At 52.1% G+C, this 21494-nt stretch overlaps 2 protein-coding genes across 2 annotated transcripts; one reads left to right on the plus strand and one right to left on the minus strand.

Annotated features, from left to right (window-relative positions):
* LOC126958300 (myotubularin-related protein 9-like) lies at window positions 1-10677 on the minus strand. The gene is made up of 9 exons (XM_050796575.1): window positions 10138-10677; window positions 9747-9855; window positions 9251-9274; window positions 8473-8699; window positions 7907-8038; window positions 3268-3413; window positions 3022-3132; window positions 2314-2417; window positions 1-521 (listed from the first exon to the last, which is right to left on the minus strand). The coding sequence occupies exons 1-4, from the start codon at window positions 10320-10322 to the stop codon at window positions 8496-8498; spliced, it is 522 nt and encodes a 173-aa protein (XP_050652532.1). The 5' UTR covers window positions 10323-10677; the 3' UTR covers window positions 1-521; window positions 2314-2417; window positions 3022-3132; window positions 3268-3413; window positions 7907-8038; window positions 8473-8495.
* Window positions 10678-18570: 7893 nt separating this feature from the next.
* Window positions 18571-20895, plus strand: FAM167B (family with sequence similarity 167 member B). The gene is made up of 2 exons (XM_050796626.1): window positions 18571-19117; window positions 20411-20895. Exons 1-2 carry the CDS (start codon window positions 18857-18859, stop codon window positions 20639-20641), a joined length of 492 nt encoding a protein of 163 aa, XP_050652583.1. The 5' UTR covers window positions 18571-18856; the 3' UTR covers window positions 20642-20895.
* The last annotated feature ends 599 nt before the right edge of the window (window positions 20896-21494 follow it).

A 21494-nucleotide genomic window follows, 5' to 3' on the forward strand; every position in this document is an offset into this window, starting at 1 on the left:
TGCCGATCATGGAGACTTTTATTATTTAGACCTCCCTATACTTTGGACACCTCAAACTTAAGACCGTCCGTACTTTTGGCCAGCCTGGGTTGCAGGCATCCTCTTCCAAGGTGTAAAGGTCCTAAGTGGGCCTGCAGAGGTTTCAGGAATGTCTCGGTTGCTGTCCAAGGAGCCAGTGCTTAGGGTGGGGGCTGAAGTAGTTGGCTGAGAGGTTTCTGTCTTCTCCCTTCCTGTCACTGTTTGCCACGCTCTTCCCCCATGCGGCTTCTGCAGGCTCAGGTGAGTGGGTCCAGTGAAGAAACAGGCCCGAGGAGGGGGAACACAGGTCAGGACGCTGAGCGGAGGGATAATCCCCCGTGGAGAAGGTGTGGGGCTCACCTTGCCCAGCCGCAGGCTCTGGGGCTCCACAGATGGCCAAGGGATTGAGGATGTAGAGTGGGTTCCGGAGTCTTTGTTGCTCTTTTGGCTGGCTGAGCCAAGACCACAGGGAGTACGTCCGAGCCCTCACTTCACACGGGCATCTGCAGAAAGGCAGGGAGTAAGTTTCCAGCCCCAGGTATGCCCTCTGGGAGTCTGGGTGGGCAGCCCTGGTTAGTAGGGTGACAGCCACTTTGGAGCAGTGATAACCTCTCCTTTTCTCCTTTTTCTTGCAAACATTGCCAGTCAGATCTTGTACTGGGCACTAGAATAAAAGAGGAACAAGACAAAGTCCTACTTCTTAAGGAGTTCTATTTAAAGGGAGAAACCAATTTAGTTTTGCCTCAGTGTCAGAGAAGGCTAATTAAGAATGTGATGTTTGAGCTGAGTCTCGACAGACCTAGCATACCCGCTGTGCAAAGCAACAGCCAACACTTGGGGAGAACGGCAGGAGCCAAAGAAAGAAGGCGGGAAAGGCCCACTGTGAATATTGATAGGCCTGGACCCAGGAGCTTTTGAAAGAAAACTGATAACAATGAAGATGCAGAGAAGAGTGAGGCAGCTGCTGGAGAATCCAGATGGGAGAGACCAGTGTGGATGAAGACCGGGGGAGGGCCTTCTGGCAAGGGAGGACCAAACTCAGACAATTTTAGGAGAAAGACTAAAGATGAAGGATGGGGGAGAGGGAAGTAAATAGAGATGATCCAAGACTAGTGGGGTTAGTGAAGCAGGATGGGGTATGGAGGAAGACTGAGCAACAAAATATAATTAAATCTGATCTTCACCCTGGAAAGGAGTGAACCCTCCCTCCCCGCATCTCAGTCTCATAAGACAGCTGGCATCTGGGGCTGATTGGGAGCGTATGCAACAAGAGACCAACCAAATAATAAAAATACCACTTCTTTTATTTATTTGTTTATTTATTTAATGGAATCCCACTCTGTTGCCTAGGCTGGAACGCAGTGGCATGATCTCGGCTCACTGCAACCTCTGCTTCCCAGGTGCAAGCAATTCTGCCTCAGCTTCCTGAGTAGCTGGGATTACAGGCATGTGCCACCACGCTCGGGTAATTTTTTTTTTTTTTTTTTTTGAGATGGAGTCTTGCTCTGTCACCCAGGCTGGAGTGCAGTGGCGCGATCTTGGCTCACTGCAACCTCTGACTCCAAGGTTCAAGTGTTTCTCCTACCTCAGCCTCCTGAGTAGCTGGGACTTCAGGCAGGTGCCAACATGCCTGGCTAATTTTTTGTATTTTTAGTAGAGACAGGGTTTCACCATGTTAGCCAGGGTGGTCTTGATCTCTTGACCTCGTGATCCACCCGCCTCAGCCTCCCAAAGTGCGGGGATCACAGGTGTGAGCCACTGTGCCCAGCCTAATTTTTTGTATTTTTAGTAGAGACGGGGATTTCACCATGTTGGTCAGGCTGGTCTCGAATTCCTGACCTCAGGTGACCCGCCTGCCTCAGCCTCCCAAAGTGCTGGGATTACAGGCGTGAGCCATTGCACCCGGCCAGATTACGGCTACTTTTATCCCCTTCATGCTACTGATGAGATTGAGACTCAAACAGGTTTGCTATGAACACCCAGCAGGTGAGTGATGAAACTGGAATTTGAGCCCAAATTATTAGACTCTGCTTTCAACTTCCATTCTATTGCTTGGAAAGAATCAACCTGGCAAAGTGGTAGAGAACCCCAGAAACTATTTTTGCAGCAAATTTCCCCTGTAATCCTTGTTTTCAAGGCAGGGGTTCATTTGCAATTGGCTATGGACAGAGTAGGTATGTCTAAATGATTGGCCTTAGACCTATTTATCTCTGGATTTGCAGAAGTTAGGAGGAAGTATGAGATTTGGAGACAGGGGCAAGGAGAACACTCAGTTTTCCTAAAAGACAAACTCACTTGAATTTGAGAAAGATGGCTCCTAAGGAAGTCAGCTGCTGGCCGGGCACGGTGGCTCACGCCTGTAATCCCACCACTTTGGGAGGCTGAGGTGTGTGGATCACCTGAGGTCAGGAGTTTGAGATCAGACTGGCCAATGTAGTGAAATTCCGCCTCAACTAAAAGTATAAAAATTAGCCAGACGTGATGGCGCATGCCTGTAATCCCAGCCACCCAGGGGTCTGAGGCTGGAGAACCAGGAAGGCTAAGGTTGCAGTGAGTCCAGATCGCGCCACTGCACTCCAGACCAGGCGACAGAGCGAGACTTCGTCTCAAAAAAAAAAAAAAAAAGGAAGGAAGGTGCTGATGGCACAGGTACACAACCCCTTCCTCTGCCTGCCCCTAACCCACCTCAACACTCCCTCAGCTTACCTCTCCTTTTCGCTGTTACAGAGAAAGGTGCCAAAAGGGGAGGCATAGGCGTGCCCAAATAGCGCCAACAGTAGCCCTTCCCCAAACTCCAATGACAGTCGGAACTGGCAGCCTGGCTGCCACACGCAGTCCAGGAAGAAGAGAAAGGTGGGTGCCTCATGCTTGGGGTGGGCATGGGAGAAGGCTGAGTGGGCACAGCACAGCTGGAAGGGGTGGCCGGCCTGGGGAGTGGGGCAGAGCAATGGGGAAGCAAGGTTTCTGGATGGAGGGTAAGGCTGGGGTTGGGTGGTCGCTTACTTTCCTGGATCCACTCCAACTCCACCAGTTCCTGGAATCCAGTCATGGTTTTGCTCAAGGGGTCCAGGATGAGTTGGGCCAGTGAAGTCACAAGCAGGGTGCTGTCTGTGCCTTCAGCCCCATGTACCAGGCCAGGAATAGAATGGACCCAGTTCTAGGCTATATTTGCTTACTGAATCACAGTTTTGCATTCAGGGGTTGAGAGCCCTGCCCATCCCGCCCTATTCTGTGTCAAGGGGGCCTTACCTCTCCATGCCCTGGGCTGCCAGGCAGGCGGTGCTCAGTGCCTCCTTTACATGTTACAGCCAGCAGCAGCCATCCAGCAGACTCAGCCAGTTGTCCATGCTCTGCTCCGAGTCCCCACAGGCCTCCACCAGGCGCACGAAGCTCTCCTGCAGGGGAGAGCTTGGCAAGTGCTCAAGACCAATGAGGGAGACACAGAATCCTGTAAAGAGCCTATCTGATAAAAGGGACATAGAGCCCCTTAGGGATTCCAGTCTCACAGCACATACAACCCACAGAGGAGCTCCTAATCTTTGAGACAGGGTCTCATTCTGTCCATGAAATGGTTTCTTTTTTTTTTGAGACAGAGTCTCACTCTGTCTCCAGGCTGGAGTGCAGTGGCGTGATCTCAGCTCACTGCAACCTCTGCCTCCCGGGTTTAAGCGATTCTTCTGCCTTACCCTCCCAAGTAGCTGGGACTACAGGTGCATGCCACCATGCCCAGCTAGTTTTTGCATTTTTAGGTTTCACCATGTTGGCCAGAATGGTCTCGAACTCCTGACCTTGTGATCCGCCCACCTCAGCCTCCCAAAGTGCTGGGATTACAGGCATGAGCCACCGTGTCTGGCCTAAAATGGTTTCTTAGCCTTGAGGATTCCTCAGTCTGATGGGAGAGACTCAAGACCCTTTGAGAAAGCTCCCGGGAAGGGGTCACATAGCCCTCTGGGGAAACACAGAATGTCCTGGGAAACCACCAATTTGCTGGAAGTATCACAACGCCCTTGATGTACCACAGTCTGATGGGAGCAACACAGCACTCGCTGGGGAGCCCCAGTCTGACAAGAAAAACACAATTCTCTCAGAATTCTGAATCTGCTCCTACCTCCCAGAAACTGCTCTGTTCAAGGTCACCAGTGACCTCCTGCCAGAAAATCTAACAGAGACTTCTCAGCTCTGTTTAAAAGCCTTCAGTGGCTGCCCACCACCTTGAGGATAAAGTCTAGGCTCATCTGTAGCCTCATCTGTACTCCCATTTCATACTCGACACTCCCACCATACCGAAGGACATTAGGCGACCCCATCCATGGTTTCACTTTCTGAGGTTTCAGTTACCCATGGTCAACTGTGGCCTGAAAATATTAAATGGAAAATTCCAGAAATAAACAATTCATAAGTTTTAAATTGTAAGCTCTTCTGAATGTTGTGATGAAATCTCGAGTCACCTTGCTGTGTCCCGCTGGATGGGAGTCATCCCTTTGTCCAGCATATCCATGCTGCACACACTCCCTGCCCATTAGTTACTTAGTAGCTGTCTTGGTTATCAGAGCGACTGTGGCATTACTGCAGTGGGCTTGTGTTCAAGGTCAATAGGAGCCTAAGGCTGCATTACAAGGCCTATGTCATTCACCACATCTCATCACATGGCATTTAAGCATCTCACATCATCACAAGAAGGGTGAGTATAATACAATAAGGTATTTTGAGAAAGAGATCACATTCAGATAAACTTTTTTTTTTTTTTTTTTTTTTGAGATGGAATCTCACTCTGTCACCGAGACTAGAGTGCAGTGGTGCAATCTCAGCTCACTGCAACCTCCGCCTCCTGGATTCAAGCAATTCTCCTGCCTCAGCCTCCCGAGTAGCTGGGACTACAGGCGTCCATCACCACACCCGGCTAATTTTTTTTGTACTTTTAGTAGAGGCAGGGTTTCACCATGTTAGCCAGGATGATCTCGATCTCCTGACCTTGTGATCTGCCCGCCTCGGCCTCCCAAAGTGCTGGGATTACCCACCACGCCTGGCCTCATACAACCTTTTTTTTTTGGAGTTTCGCTCTTGTTGCCCAGACGGGAGTGCAATGGCGGGATCTTGGCTCACTGCAACCTCCACCTCCCCGTTTCAAGCAATTCTCCTGCCTCAGCCTCCCGAATAGCTGGGATTATAGGCCCGCGCCACCATGCCTAGCTAATTTTTTATATTTTTAGTAGAAGCGGGGATTTATCATGTTAGCCAGGCTGGTCTTGAACTCCTGACTTCAGGTGATCCGCCCGCCTTGGCCTCCTAAAGTGCCAGGATTACAGGCGTGAGCCACTGCGCCTGGCCTTTTTGTTTTGTTTTGTTTTTGTTTTTTTAGACAAGGTCTCATTCTGTCAGCCAGCCTCAAGTGCAGTGGTGTGATCACAGTTCACTGCAGCCTCTACCTCTCAGGGCTCAAGTGATCTCCCACCTCAGCCTGTTGAGTAGCTGGGGCTACAGGTGCACTCTACCATGCCTGGCTAATTTTGAGACAGGATCTTTTTTTTTTTTTTTTTTTTTTTTTTTTTTTGAGACGGAGTCTCTCTCTGTCGCCCAGGCTGGAGTGCAGTTGTGCGATTTCCACTCACTGCAAGCTCTGCCGCCTCCCGGGTTAACGCCATTCTCCTGCCTCAGCCCCCCTAGAAGCTGGGACTACAGGCGCCCGCCACCATGCCCGGCTATTTTTTTTGTATTTTCAGTAGAGACAGGGTTTCACTGTGCTCGCCAGGATGGTCTCGATCTCCTGACCTCGTGATCCGCCTGCCTCGGCCTCCCAAAGTGCTGGGATTACAGGCATGAGCCACCGTGCCCGGCCGAGACAGGATCTTGCTCTCACCCAGGCTGGAGTGCAGTCACATGATTACGGCTCACTGCAACCTCCACCTCCGAGGCTCAAGCCATCCACCTCAGCCTCTTGAGTAGCTGGGACTACAGGTGTGCACCACCACACATAGCTAACTTTTTTTTTTTTTTTTTTTTTTTTTTTTTGATGGAGTTTCATTCTTGCTGCCTAGGCTGGAGTGCAATGGCGCTATCTCAGCTCACTGCAACCTGTCTTTCGGGTTCAAGTGATTCTCGTGCCTCAGCCTCCCGAGTAGCTGGGATTACAGGCATGTGCCACCACGCCCAGCTAATTTTGCATTTTTAGTAGAGATGGGTTTTTCCATGTTGGTCAGGCTGGTCTCGAACCCCTAATCTCCAGTGATCTGCCCGCCTCAGCCTCCCAAAATGCTGAGATTACAGGCATGAGCCACCACACCCGGCCAATTTTTGTATTTTGTATAGAGACAGTGTCTCCCTGTGTTGCCCAGGCTGGTCTTAAACTCCTGGGCTCAAGCAATCCATCCTCCTCGGCCTGCCAAAGTGCTGGGATTACAGGCATAAGTCACCGTGCCCAGCCACAATCTTCTAAATCTCCAAAATACCTATCTTTTACCTCAGCACCCGACCTATACAACTTTTATTACAGCATATTGTAATTGTTCTATTTTATTATTATTGTGTGCTTACTATATAAATTAAACTTGGCTGGATGCAGTGGCTCACGCCTGTAATCCTAGTACTTTGGAAGGCTGAAGCAGGTGGATTGCCCGAGCTCAAGAGTTCAAGACCACCCTGAGCGACATGATGAAACCCCATCACTGCTAAAATACAAAAAATAATAATAATAATAATATAAAATAATAATAATAATAAAATACAAAAACATTAGCCAGGCATGGTGGCAGGCTCCTGTAGTCCCAGCTACTTGGGAGGCTGAGGTATGAGAATTGCTTGAATCTGGAAGGCATAGGTTGCAGGGAGCTGAGATTGCACCATCGCACTCCAGCCTGGGCAACAGAGGGAGACTCTGTCTTAAAAAATAACAATAATGGCCGAGTGCGGTGGCTCACACCTGTAATCCCAGCACTTTGGGAGGCCGAGGCGGGCGGATCATGAGGTCAGGAGATCGAGACCATCCTGGCTAACATGGTGAAACCCCGTCTCTACTAAAAATACAAAAAAAAAAAAAAATTAGCCGGGTGCGGTGGCGGGCGCCTGTAGTCCCAGCTACACGGGAGGCTGAGGCAGGAGAATGGCGTGAACCCAGGGGGCAGAGCTTGCAGTGAGCCGAGATTGCGCCACTACACTCCAGCCTGGGTGACAGCAAGACTCCGTCTCAAAAAAAAAAAAAATAATAATAATAATAAAATAAAATAAATACAAAAAAGAAAATTAGCCAGGCGTGGTGGCACGTGCCTATAGTTCCAGCTACTTAGGAGGCTGAGGTGGGAGAGTCATTTGAACCCAGGAAATGGAGGTTGCAGAGAGCCAAGATCACACTACTGCACTCCAGCCTGGGTAACAGAGTGAGACTCCATCTTAAAAAATAATTATTATGATAAAATAAAATAAGATTAAAAAAATTAGCTGGGCATGGTGGCAGGTGCCTGTAATCCTGGCTATTTGGGAGGCTGAGGCAGGAGAATCACTCGAACCTGGGAGGTGGAGGTTGCAGTGAGCCAAGACAGCACCACCGCACTCCAGCCTGGGCAACAGAGCGAGACTCTGTCTCAATAAAATAAAATAAATAAAAATAATAAAATAAATTAAACTTTTTCATAGGTATGGAAAAACATAGTGTCTGTAGGGTTTGGTACTATCTGAGGCTTCAGGCTTTCACTGGGGATCTTGGAACACACTTCCCGAGGATAAAGGGGAACTACTGTACTTGGCAGTTCCCCAAATAGGACAAATGACCAGGCTGTCTCCGCACCTGGACACTTGCAGTTCCCTCCATGCAGGGTCTTTCTTTCTTCTTCTGGCTCACTCCTCCATTTTCGGGACTCAGCTAAAGCATCCTATTCTCAGGGAAACCTCTGATTACCTGAAGTCATTGTAGTAAGAGAGGGGCACCTCCTCTGCGCTGCTGCTCATCTCAGGGAAGACTGATTGTCCATTCTCTGCTGAGCTCTGTCATGTCTGAGCTGGCCACCGTGGCAGCCCCTGTTGCTCAGTGCTGGGTAAATAAATAAATAAACACAGCTTTGTATTTTGGATAGGGAAGCAGTCTACTCTCCTCAAAACACAAAACTCCCTCAGGACCTCTTCTTGGCACTGCCATCACCTGGAGACAGAGGGCACAGATCCCATCTGTGCAGGTGCAGCCCCCAGGGAGGGGGTGAGTGTGTGCAGGGAGGTTGTTCCGGGAAGACAAATTTCAGTTTAATGTAAAGAGGTGCTTTTTCTTCCCAGGCAAAGCTGGGGTGCCTAGAGAGTAAGGCGCTGTCTCAGTGGTGGTGTGCAAGTCGGGTTGCCCATGTGGAGGGATGACACCAGGAAAGACTTTCAGGGTTCCTGGAGGACCCCCACCACCCCAACACACACTGACACACACGTACATTCACAGAGCCCTACAGGAGAGGGCCTGGGAGAGGGTGGGAGGCTCCTTACCTCTCCAGGGACCCGTGTAACCGTTACCAGCCAGGGTAAGCGGCCTTGGCCTCCGTGCCTCCGCCAGTCACGTGGGCCTGTTTCGCTGCCTGAGCCGAGAGCGTGTCCATGATGAAGCCCGGCGCCCACGGACGAGCTCCCGCCAGCACAGTTCGCAGCAGCTCCTGGTCCTTCTCGCAGCGCCGCTTCTGGGGAACGGTCAGGGGCTGGCTGGAGCGTAGCAGAACCTGCGGACCGGACTCAGCTCTGGAAGTGACCCCCCCAGGCTTAGAGGGCCCCTAGGCCAGGTCTGCACACCGACAGGCTGGAGTAGAGAGACCAGGGCGAACTCAGGAGGCTTCGGACCAGTCTGGAGGTGTTGTGGCCAAAGTGGCTTGGGACCCTATGAATAGACCGTGGGCGGGTCCTGGCTTGACAAAGAAGGGACTAAGCTTCGCGGGGCCCAGAACCGTCAGGGGCGGGGCCAGAGAATGGTGATACCCTCCCCTGCGAAAAGGCGGGAGAGGGGCGGGACCAGAATGGAGCAGGAGCTGGGGCAGCGGCCAGGCCGCGAATTGGCCGGGCCAAAAAGAAAAGGCCCAGAAAGGACACGGCCTCCTAGGGGCGGAGCATGGGAAGGGCGCGCTCACGGTGCCGCTGGGAGCAGGGGGTAGCTGAGCACCGGGAAGCGACCTCCCTGACCAAATCGGGCGCTGCGTGCCAGGGCATCATCGTCCACCACGTGTGGCACGATCACGGCACGGGGGTATCTGGGGCACAAGCTGAAGTCCCCGTTCACCTCGCTCAGCCGCCACGCGTTGGTCTGCGGAGCAGGGAGTAGAAAGGCCAGGTCTAGGGCACCCAGGGAGTGCCCTGTCCCCGCGCCTCTTCCAGGCCCGGCGCTTCCACCTCACCGGGCCCCCACGACCGCCCCACTTCGCGAGCTACTCTCTTGTAGTAGCGTTCGGGCGGAAGGAAGAGCCAGGAGTCGCCCAATCTCAGGCCCTTGGGACGGTAGAATAAAGGGAAGGAAGTGATGACGGATTCCAGGGAGGACAGCGCCCGGAGAAGGAAGTCAGGGGCTCTGAGGAGAGTCGGAATCGTCTCACCTGCGCCCTTTCCAGCCTCTCAGCCCTGTAGCTTCAGCTTCGGCCTCTCCAAGTACCCCAGACCACCCTGCATCCCCCTGCCATTTAGCTGCGGCTGCGGGGCCTCTTTGAACAGTAGCACCTTTTTTTTTCCCCTCTACGCGAGACACGGATAGCTTAAAGGGCTTGGGCGCGCCCTCGCCACACCTCGATAGAGGGGGCGATGTCCAGCGTTGCTTCCGCGCCCTCTATTTCCAGCTGCAGCACTCGCAGGTCCTTACAGCGCAGGGTGATGGTGCCCGAGTCACTCGCAACCCTGGGGAGGGACGGGCCCAGGCTTAGTGTCCCTTGCTAAGGAGGGGATGATGTCCTCCTGCATAACGCAGGGTGATGGTGCCCTCCTGCGTAACGCCCAATCCGGGAAACTCGTTGCCCCTCTCTGAGACTCGTTGTCCTTTCCCAGGAGAGGGGCAACGAGTTTCCCGGATTGGGCGTTACGCAGGAGGGCGCCAGCTCCGACTGCGCCGGCCGAGACCCCTACCCCGCCAAGCCGCGCGCTCCCCAACTCCGGGGACCCCCCCTCCCCGCCACGTCTCACTGCTTCTCGAAGAAGTCGACGCTACGCAGCAGCAGCAGCCACAGGTCCAGACAGGACGCGGGCCCTGGCGACAGCAGCAAGTGGTAGAGAGTGACGCACAGCGAGCCGCGAAGCGGGAGCGCCTCCGGGCCCCGTGGAAGTTCTGCTTGGGCCCAGCCCGTGTGGATCAGCTCCGAAAACTCCATTCTGCCAGTGAGAGACCCGGGGCCCAGCAGAAGGCCAGACTGTGAGAGTGTCAGGAGGGGCAGGCTGGAGCAGCCAGCGCAGCCAGCGACGCCGTCTGGACAGCTGTTAAGGAGGTCACTCAGAGGAAAGGATCACAGTTTCACAGGAATTTCCCCTCATATTGCCAATATCTCTTAGCGAGGTCCCCGGCCAGAGACTGTTATAAGCAAATCTCCATTTCATCATCTGTGAAATGGGGAGATTAATCTTGCCTAAAGTCCTTAACCCTATGCCTGGGTTGCAGGAGACACTCAATATTTTTGCATTTTTGTTTTTTTAAGCCCTGAAGCGCTAACACTACTGCTAACTTTAAAAAGAAAGAAAGGCCTGGCGCAGTGGCTCAGGCCGGGCGCGGTGGCTCACGCCTGTAATCCCAGCACTTTGGGAGTCCAAGGCGAGCGGATCACAAGAGGTCAGGAGATCGAGACCATCCTGGCTAACATGGTGAAACCCCGTCTCTACTAAAAATACACACACACACACACACACAAAATTAGCCGGGCGTGGTGGCGGTGGCCTGTAGTCCCAGCTACTCAGGAGGCTGAGGCAGGAGAATGGCGTGAACCTGGGAGGCGGAGCTTGCAGTGAATGGCGTGAACCTGGGAGGCGGAGCTTGCGGAGATATCGCACCACTGCACTCTAGCCTGGGAGACAGAGCGAGACTCCATCTCAAAAAAAAAAAAAGAAGAGAAGAAGAAAAGAAGAAGGAGAAGAAGGAGGAGGAGAAGGAGGAGAAGAAGGAGGAGGAGAAGGAGGAGGAGGAGGAGGAGAGGAAAAGAAGAAGAAGAGGAGGAGGAGGAGGAGGAGGAGCAGGAGGAAGAAGAAGAAGAAGAAGAAGAAGAAGAAGGAGAAGAAGAAGAAGGAGGAGGAGGAGGAGGAGGAGGAGGAAGAAGAAGAAGAAGAAGAAGAAGAAGAAGAAGAAGAAGAAGAAGAAGAAGAAGAAGAAGGCGGCGCAGTGGCTCACGCCTGTAATCCCAGCACTTTGGGAGGCCGAGGCCGGCAGATCACGAGGTCAGGAGATCGAGACCATCGTGGCCAACATAATGAAACCCCGTCTTTACTAAAAATACAGAAATAACTGGGCATGGTGGCGCATGCCTGTATCCCAGCTACTTGGGAGGCTGAGGCAGGAGAATCGCTGGAACCCAGGAGAGGGAGGTTGCAGTGAGCCGAGATAGCGCCATTGCACTCCAGCCTGGGCAACAAGAGCAAAACTCTGTCAAAAAAAAAGAGAAGGCCGGGCACGGTGGCTCAAGCCTGTAATCCCAGCACTTTGGGAGGCCAAGACGGGCGGATCACGAGGTCAGGAGAGCGAGACCATCCTGGCTAACACGGTGAAACCCCGTCTCTACTAAAAAAATACAAAAACAAAAACTAGCCGGGCGAGGTGGCGGGCGCCTGTAGTCCCAGCTACTCCGCAGGCTGAGGCAGGAGAATGGTGTAAACCCAGGAGGCGGAGCTTGCAGTGAGCTGAGATCAAGCCACTGCACTCCAGCCCGGGCGACAGAGCGAGACTCCATCTCAAAAAAAAAAAAAAAAAGAAAAAAAGAAAAGAAAGGAAGGAAGGAGGGAGGGAAGGAGGGAGGGAGGGAGGGAGGGAGGAGGGAAGGAAGGAAGGAAGGAAGGAAGGAAGGAAGGAAGGAAGGAAGGAAGGAAGGAAGGAAGGAAGGAAGGAAGGAAGGATCTCTTCCCCCGTACCTTGGTGGAAGGGCTGGAAAGTGGGTTTGAAACTGGGAACTGCCTACTTCCTCCCATACATAAGAAACTTGGGTTGGGGAAATCCTTTGGTCCACCTTAAATGCTTGCAGCTGTGTAGCTGGCGCCCCTCCCCCACCTTGCAGCTGGAAGTCCCTGCCTGAGGGCGCCCTCTGTGCAACCCACTTCTGGCTAAGTCCAGACCTCAAGAACCCCATCCGCTATCACACCACCTTTTCAGCAAGTGTGTATTGCCGGTACAGTGAGCTAGCTGGGTCTTGTGTTTGGTGCTGGGGCCCAAGGATGACTGGGGAAGGTTCTGTTCACAGGGTTTTCAGTCTGGCAGGAGACACAATTAAGCTGGTAAAATTGCAGGAAGAGAGCTGTGCCAGTTTCCCACAGAACCCATCCATCCACCTTCTTTTTCTTTTTTCTTTTGTAAATGTTTTTGTGGAGATGGTGGTCTCCCTGTTTTGCCCAGGCTGGTCTTCAACTCCAAGCCTCAAGCAATGCTCCTGCCTCGTGGACTCCCAAAGTGCTGGGATTACAGGCATGAGCCACCATGCCCAGCCTCTTTTATTCATCTTCTTTCCCTCCCTCCCTCCCTCCCTCTCTTCCTCTCTTTCTCTATTCCTCTCTTTCTCTCTCTTTCTTTTTAATTAAGAATAAAGAAGGCCGGGTGCGGTGGTTCACGCCTGTAATCCCAGCACTTTGGGAAGCCGAGGTGGGCGGATCATGAGGTCAGGAGATCAAGACCATCCTGGCTAACACGGTGAAACCCCGTCTCTACTAAAAATACAAAACAAAAAATTAGCCGGGTGTGGTGGTGACAACTGTAGTCCCAGCTACTTGGGAGGCTGAGGCAGGAGAATGGCGTGAACCCGGGAGGCGGAGCTTGCAGTGAGCTTGCAGTGAGATTGTGCCACTGCACTCCAGCCTGCGTTACAGAGCAAGATGCCGTCTCAAAAAAAAAAAAAAAAAAAAAAAAGGGCTGGGCATGGTGGCTCACACCTGTAATCCCAGCACTTTGGGAGGCCGAGGAGGGCAGATCACGAGGTAAGGAGTTCAAGACCAGCATGACCAACATGGTGAAACCCTATCTCTACTAAAGAATACAAAAATTAGCAGGGTGTGGTGGCACACACCTGTAATCCTAGCTACTCAGGAGGCTGAGGCAGGAGAATCACTTGAACCCGGGAGGCGGAGGTTGCAGTGAGCCAAGATTGCACCACTGCACTCCAGTCTGGGTGATAGACTGAGACTCTGTCTCAAAAAAAAAAAAAAAAGAAAAAAAGAATAGGCCAGGGCAGTGGCTCACGCCTATAATCTCAGCACTTTGGGAGGCCGAGGCGGGCAGATCACTTCAGGTCAGGAGTTCGAAACCAGCCTGGCCAACATGGTGAAACCCTGTCTCTACTAAAATACACAAAAATTAGTGGTGGCAGGCGACTTAATCCCAGCTACTTGGGAGGCAGAGGCAGGAGAATCCCTTGAACCCGGGAGGCAGAGGTTGCAGTGAGCTGAGATCAAGCCATTGCACTCAAACCTGGGGGATGAGAGCGAGACTTCTCTCAAAAAAGAAAAAAAAAGGAAAGAAAAAGAAAAATAGAGCTGGGCACAATGGCTCACGCCTGTAATCCCAGCACTTTAGGAGGCCGAAGCGGGTGGATCATGAGGTCAGGAAATCAAGACCATCCTGGCTAACACAGTGAAATCCCATCTCTACTAAAAATACAAAAAATTAGCTGGGCGTGGTGGCGTGCGCCTGTAGTCCCAGCTACTTGGGAGGCTGTGGCAGGAGAACTGCGTGAACCCGGGAGGCAGAGCTTGCAGTGAGCCGAGATCGCGCCACTGCACTACAGCCTGGGCAACAGAGCGAGTCTCAGAAAAAAAGAAAAAGAAAAAGAAAAAAAGAATAAAGGAATAAAACAATGGTACTTCATAGGCAGAGAAGGCTTTTTTTTTTTTTGAGACCGGTCTGCCTCTGTCACCCAGGCTGGAGTGTAGTGATGTGATCAGGGCTCACTGCAGCAGCTTTGCCCTTCTGGGCCCAAGCAATCCTCCCATTGCTTGATGGTCTTGATCTGACCTCGTGATCCGCCCACCTTGGCCTCCCAAAGTGCTGGGATTACAGGCCTGAGCCACCGCGCCCGGCCAATTTTGTATTTTTAGTAGAGACAGACTTTCTCCATGTTGGTCAGGCTTGTCTCCAATTCCCGACCTCAAGTGATGCGCCCACATCAGCCTCCCAAAGTGCTGAGATTACAGGCCTGAGCCACCGTGGCCAGGCTCTATTATTATTATTATTATTATTATTATTATTATTATTATTTTGAGACGGAGTCTCGCTCTGTCGCCCAGGCTGGAGTGCAGTGGCGCGATTTCGGCTCACTGCAAGCTCCGCCTCCCGGGTTCACACCATTCTCCTGCCTCAGCCTCCTGAGTAGCCGGGACTACAGGCGCCCGCCACCGCGCCCAGCTAATTTTTTGTATTTTTAGTAGAGACGGGGTTTCACCGTGTTAGCCAGGATGGTCTCGATTTCCTGACCTTGTGATCCGCCCGCCTCGGCCTCCCAAAGTGCTGGGATTACAGGCGTGATATTATTATTATTTTATTTATTTATTTATTTATTTATTTGAGATGGAGTCTCATTCTGTCACTCAGGCTGGAGTACAGTGGCACAATCTCGGTTCACTGCAACCTCTGCTTTCTTGGTTCAAGTGATTCTGTCACAGCCTCCTGAGTAGTTGGGACTACAGGCGCACACCACCATTCCCGACTACTTCTTGTATTTTTAGTAGAGATAGGGTTTCACCATATTGGCCAGGCTGGTCTCGAACTCCTGATCTTGTGATCTGCCTGCCTTGGCCTCCCAAAGTGTTGGGATTATAGGCGTGAGCCACTGCACCTGGCCTCTAGCAGCTCTATTATTAAGAGTGTATAGGCCGGGCGCGGTGGCTCAAGCCTGTAATCCCAGCACTTTGGGAGGCCGAGACGGGTGGATCACAAGGTCAGGAGATCGAGACCATCCTGGCTAACACGGTGAAACCCCGTCTCTACTAAAAAATACAAAAAACTAGCCGGGCGAGGTGGCGGGCGCCTGTAGTCCCAGCTACTCGGGAGGCTGAGGCAGGAGAATGGCGTGAACCCGGGAGGTGGAGCTTGCAGTGAGCTGAGATCCGGCCACTGCACTCCAGCCTGGGTGACAGAGCGAGACCCCGTCTCAAAAAAAAAAAAAAAAAAAAAAAAAAAAAAAAAAAAAAAAGAGTGTATATGTTTTCACTTATTTATTTATTTATTTATTTTTTTGAGATGGAGTTTCGCTGTGTCACCCAGGCTGGAGAACAATGGTGCTATCTCAGCTCACTGCAACCTCCACCTCCAGGGTTCAAGAGATTCTCCTGCCTCAGCCTCCCATGTTTTCATTTCTTAAACACTGATGTCCACACTGTGCTGGATGCTGATTACTAAGAAGAATAATACCAACTTCTGCCTTCAAAGGGCCTTCTGGTCCACTCTGTTCCAGACTTTTGCATGTAAGTTTTGCACACACACACAAGCTTTCTTTCAAATTAAAAAAAAAGGTGAAACCATAGTATAAACATAAAATTGGAACTATTCTATGAAAGAAATCAGACATGAAAGAATACATATTTGCTTCAGCCCAGGAGTTTGAGACCATTTTTTTTTTTTTTTTTTTTTTTTTTTTTTGAGACGGAGTCTCGCTCTGTCGCCCAGGCTGTAGTGCAGTGGTGTGATCTCGGCTCACTGCAAGCTCCACCTCCTGGGTTCATACCATTTTCCTGCCTTAGCCTCCTGAGTAACTGGGACTACAGGCACCCGCCACCAGGCCCAGCTAATTTTTTTGTATTTTTTAGTAAAGATGGGGTTTCGCTGTGTTAGCCAGGATGGTCTCGATCTCCTGACCTCGTGATTCACCTGCCTTGGGCTCCCAAAGTGCTGGGATTACAGGCATGAGCCACCGCGCCCAGCCAAGTTCCAAACCATTATGAGCAACAGAGGAAGACCTCATCTCTATCAAAAATTAAAAAAAAAAAAAATTAGCTGGGTGTGGGGTCTTGGCCCTGTAAGTCCCAGCTACTGAGGAGGTGAAGCAAGATAATCACCTGAGTCCAAAAGTTCGAGGTTGCAGTGAGCCATAATCCCGCCACTGCACTCTAGCCTGGCAACAAAGCAAGACCTGGTCTGAAAAAAAAAAAAAAAAAAAGTACAAATTGTAAAATTCCAGACCAGCAGCAGCAGCAGCTGGGATGGAAATTTGGTAGAAATGCAGATTACCAGGTCCCACCCCATACATACTGAATCTGAAACTCTGGGTGGTGGGGCCTAGCAAGCTTAGCAAGCTTTCTAGGTGATTCTGATGCATACTAAAGTTTGTGAACGACTAGAAGGTATACAAACAGAGAAAACTATGTTGTTAGAATGAGGGTAGTGTTACCCTTTGGAGATTAGTGACAGGCCAGGAGCACACGGGAAGCTAACAGCCCTTCCTGGGTGTTGTTAGAATGAGGGTGGTGTTACCCTTTGGAGATTAGTGACAGGCCAGGAGCACACGGGAAGCTAACAGCCCTTCCTGGGTGCTGGTTACACTCTGTTGCTTGATCTGGGGGCTGGTTACATGGATATGTTCACTTTGGGAGAATTCATCGAGCCATACATTCATTTATTTATTTATTTACTTATTTTTTGAGATGGAGTTTTGCTCTTTTTGCCCAGGCTGGAGTGCAATGGCGTGATCTTGGCTCACTGCAACCTCCACCTCCCGGGCTCCATTGATTCTCCTGCCTCACCCTCCTGGGTAGCTGGGATTACAGGCGTGCACCACCACGCCCAGATCATTTTGTATTTTTAGTAGAGATAGGGTTTCATCATGTTGGCCAGGCTGGTCTTAAACTCCTGACCTCAGGTGATCTGCCCGCCTCGGCCTTCCAAAATGTTGGGATTACAGGCGTGAGCCACCATGTCTCCATGCATTTATGATATGTACAGTTTTTCTGTGTGTATGTTATGCTTCTTTTCTTTCTTTCTCTTTCTCTTTCTTTCTCTCTCTCTCTTTCTTTCCTTCCTTCTTTTTTTTTTTTTTGAGACAGAGTCTCACTCTGTCGCCCAGGCTGGAGTGCAGTAGCCAGATCTCAGCTCACTGCAAGCTCCGCCTCCCGGGTTTACGCATTTTCCTGCCTCAGCCTCCCGAGTAGCTGGGACTACAGGCGCCTGCCACCTTGCCCGGCTAGTTTTTTTGTATTTTTTTAGTAGAGACGGGGTTTCACCGTGTTAGCCAGGATGGTCTCGATCTCCTGACCTCATGATCCGCCCGCCTCGGCCTCCCAAAGTGCTGGGATTACAGGCTTGAGCCACCGCGCCCGGCCTTTCTTCTTTCTTTTCTTTTCTTTTTTTTTTTTTTTCCTTTTCTTAGACAGACTCTTGCTCTGTCACCCAGGCTGGAATGCAATGGCTTGATCTCAGCTCACTGCAACCTCTGCCTCTCGAGTTTAGGCGATTCTCTTGCCTCAGCCTCCCAAGTAGCTGGGACTACAGACGCATGCTACCACACTCGGCTAATTTTTTGTATTTTTAGTAGAGACGGGGTTTCACCGTGTTAGCCAGGATGGTCTCGATCTCCTGACCTCTTGATCCGCCCACCTCAGCTTCCCAAAGTGCAGGGATTACAGGCATGAGGCACTGCAGCCGTCCTTCTGTTGTGTACGTTATGTTTCAAAACAAAGTTTAAAAAAGGGAACTAGCCGGGCACGGTGGCTCAAGCCTGTAATCCCAGCACTTTGGGAGGCTGAGACGGGCGGATCACAAGGTCAGGAGATCGAGACCATCCTGGCTAACACGGTGAAACCCCGTCTCTACTAAAAAATACAAAAAACTAGCCGGGCGAGGTGGCGGGCGCCTGTGGTCCCAGCTATTCCGGAGGCTGAAGCAGGAGAATGGCGTAAACCCGGGAGGCGGAGCTTGCAGTGAGCTGAGATCCGGCCACTGCACTCCAGCCTGGGCGACAGAGCCAGACTCAGTCTCAAAAAAAAAATAAAAAATAAAAAATAAAAAAGGGAACTGCTCTGGTTGAAGCCCTGGGAGGGGCAGGGAGAGGGAAGGCAAGGAGCCCATCCACAGCTCTGCCCTTCTCCTGCAGGCAGCCCTTGAGGACTCCTTCGAGTATTAGCCTGAAATCCTTCATCTGTCCCAACAGAGCTCTGAGAAGGTCAGTGACTCGCCCAAGGTTCTGCAGAGCCAGCACTAGAACCCAGGTCTCCTGACTCCCAGGCCAGGGCCCTGGAGGCTAGTCCTTTCCTGAAGGGCTGGTGTCACGAGTAAGGACAAGGGGTGGCTAGGCAGCCTCCTCCCGGATCTCAGCTCCCTTAACTTGGGTCTTGGGAGGAGGGCCAAGATTCTGGTATGAATGATGCTTTTCTCATCCTGGAGTAACTTCCTTTCTGGGAACTGGGTGTCTCCTTCTGGGCAAAGACAATAAAATTCATCCAAAGGGCCAGAGGAGCAGGGTTCCTCCGGCCCCCACCCAGATGGGCATCACGTGGCTCTCAAGTTAGCAGTCCAGGAAAATTCCAGCCCTTGCATACTTGGCCTCACACAACCATCTGCTCACTCACCTTGGCACACTCAGCCCCCCTAACCCACCTTCAACATTGACCACCGCACACTCCCTGGCACGCTCTTCTCACTCTCAGCTTCTACCACCTCTCCCTGGGCAATATTGCCAGCCTTTCCCTAATTCCAGAGCTGCAGCCCTGCCCTGTCACTCACCTCAAACCTGCCATGTCCCTGAGGCTACTGAAATTCCAGGCAGTGGGTGAAGAGGACGAGGAGGATGAGGAGGGGGAGAGCCTGGACTCTGTGAAGGCACTGACAGCCAAGCTACAGCTGCAGACTCGGCGGCCCTCATATCTGGAGTGGACAGCCCAGGTCCAGAGCCAGGCCTGGCGCAGGGCCCAAGCCAAACCTGGACCAGGGGGACCTGGGGACATCTGTGGTTTCGACTCAATGGACACCGCCCTTGAGTGGCTCCGACAGGAGCTGGTGAGTCTGTTGGGGCGGGCAGCTTTGCACAGGGCCTCAGGCTGGTCCTCCTCAGGGCCCAAGACCACAGGCATGGGGCAGTTACTGCAGGCAACTCCGGTGTCCTGGGCCGAGGAGCTGGGAATGGATTTGTCCAGTGTTGTATTCAGGGAGTCTTGCTGAAGAAGGACTCCATCCAGTGTACTGACCTTATGCTCTTATTGCTTAGGGGACAGAACACTGGCGTTGGGGAGTGTGGGGCACCATTATAAATAGGGAAAGACACAGCTTCCCTTGGCCGGGCGCAGTGGCTCACGCCTGTAATCCCAGCACTTTGGGAGGCCGAGACGGGCGGATCACGAGGTCAGGAGATCGAGACCATCCTGGCTAACACGGTGAAACCCCGTCTCTACTAAAAAATACAAAAAACTAGCCGGGCGAGGTGGCGGGCGCCTATAGTCCCAGCTACTCGGGAGGCTGAGGCAGGAGAATGGCGTGAACCTGGGAGGCGGGGCTTGCAGTGAGCCGAGATCCGGCCACTGCACTCCAGCCTGGGTGACAGAGCGAGACTCCGTCTCAAAAAAAAAAAAAAAAAAAAAAAAAAAAAAAAGACACAGCTTCCCCTACTCTGGGACTTTCTATGGCCCAAAGATACAGCGATGCTGCAGGCAGATTCTGAAGAGATGAAGTTTCAGTAGGTGGCTCCCAACTCAGCATGTGCAGATATAAAGATACCCAGCTGGGCTCCAACGCAGAGATTCCGCTTAGTTAATCTGGGATGGGGCCCAGGCAGTTGGATTTGCTTAATAATGACTCCTGGCCGGATGTGGTGGCTCACGCCTGTAATCCCAGCACTTTGGGAGGCTGAGGCGGGCGGATCATGATGAGGTCAGGAGATTGAGACCATCCTGGCTAACACGGTGAAACCCCGTCTCTACCGAAAATACAAAAAATTAGCCGGGCGTGGTGGCCGGCGCCTGTAGACCCAGCTACTCGGGAGGCTAGGGCAGGAGAATGGCGTGAACCTGGGAGGTGGAGCTTGCAGTGAGCCGAGATCGTGCCACTGCACTCCAGCCTGGAAGACAAAGCGAGACTCCGTCTCAAACAAACAAACAAACAAACAAACAAAGACTCCTTAGCTAGGTTTGAGAACCACCAGGCGAAGCCAGATTGGGAGATGGGGAGAGATCAAGCTGAGGTGAGAGGGGGCTGGGGAGGACACAGCCAGTGCAAAGGCCCGGCGTTGCCAGGAAGGGAGAAAGGGCGAGCGACAGAGGGCCTGTCCGGCAGGCTCACGCCCCCTCTCGGCCGCAGCGGGAGATGCAGGCGCAGGACCGGCAGTTGGCAGGGCAGCTGCTGCGGCTGCGGGCCCAGCTGCACCGGTTGAAGATGGACCAAGCCTGTCACCTGCATCAGGAGCTGCTGGATGAGGCCGAGCTGGAGCTGGAGCTGGAGCCCGGGGCCGGCCTGGCCCTGGCCCCGCTGCTGCGGCACCTGGGCCTCACGCGCATGAACATCAGCGCCCGGCGCTTCACCCTCTGCTGAGGAACACCTGTGCCCCCCTGACTCCCCGCCCCCTCTCCCAATGCTGCTTCCCCTGCCTGTCTGGGAAGAGGAAAGGGAGGGGTGCCCCAGAGGCACCAGCTCCTGGCGGGGGAGGAGGAACATTTAGGTTTCTGAGAGCTGAATTCCAAGAGTGCAAAACCCCAGCATCCTGTTTCCTCTGCTGCCCCAGCTGGGAGGGGGAGGAGGAGGATCTCACACCCTCAAACTCCTCAATAAACGCCCTTTCTGGTTCCTATCAAGGTCTCTTGCAGTCGTTTATTTAGGCCCAAGGCCGTTATCTGAATGTCGCCTGTCACTGGGACCACCCTAGTTCACTGCAGGCCCATGGGAGGTGACAGGTAAATTGGGCTGCTGAAGAATGCAGAATCTGGGAGACATAGGTTCAAAGCCAGCTACCCCATTTATTTATTTTTGTTGTTATTTCTTCTTCTCCTTCTTCTTTGAGACGGAGTCTCGCTCTGTCACCCAGGCTGGAGTGCAGTAGCGCAATCTCGGCTCACTGCAACCTCTGCCTCCTGGGATCAAGTGATTCTCCTGCCTCAGCCTCCCAAGTAGCTGGGATTACAAGCGGCCACCACTACATCTGGCTTATTTTATTTTATTTTATTTTATTTCTTTTCCTTCTCTTCTCTTCTCTTCTCTTCTCTTCTCTTCTCTTTTCCTTTCTTGAGATGCAATTTCACTCTTTCACCCAGGCTGGAGTGCAGTGGCGTGACCTTGGCTCACTGCAACCTCCGCCTTCCGATTTCAAGCGATTCTCCTGCCTCAGCCTCCTGAGTAACTGGGATTATAGGCACCCGCCACCATGCCTGGCTAATTTTTGTATTTTTAA

The sequence above is a fragment of the Macaca thibetana genome, chromosome 1, assembly GCF_024542745.1.
Source record: "Macaca thibetana thibetana isolate TM-01 chromosome 1, ASM2454274v1, whole genome shotgun sequence".
NCBI classification, from domain to species: domain Eukaryota; kingdom Metazoa; phylum Chordata; class Mammalia; order Primates; family Cercopithecidae; genus Macaca; species Macaca thibetana.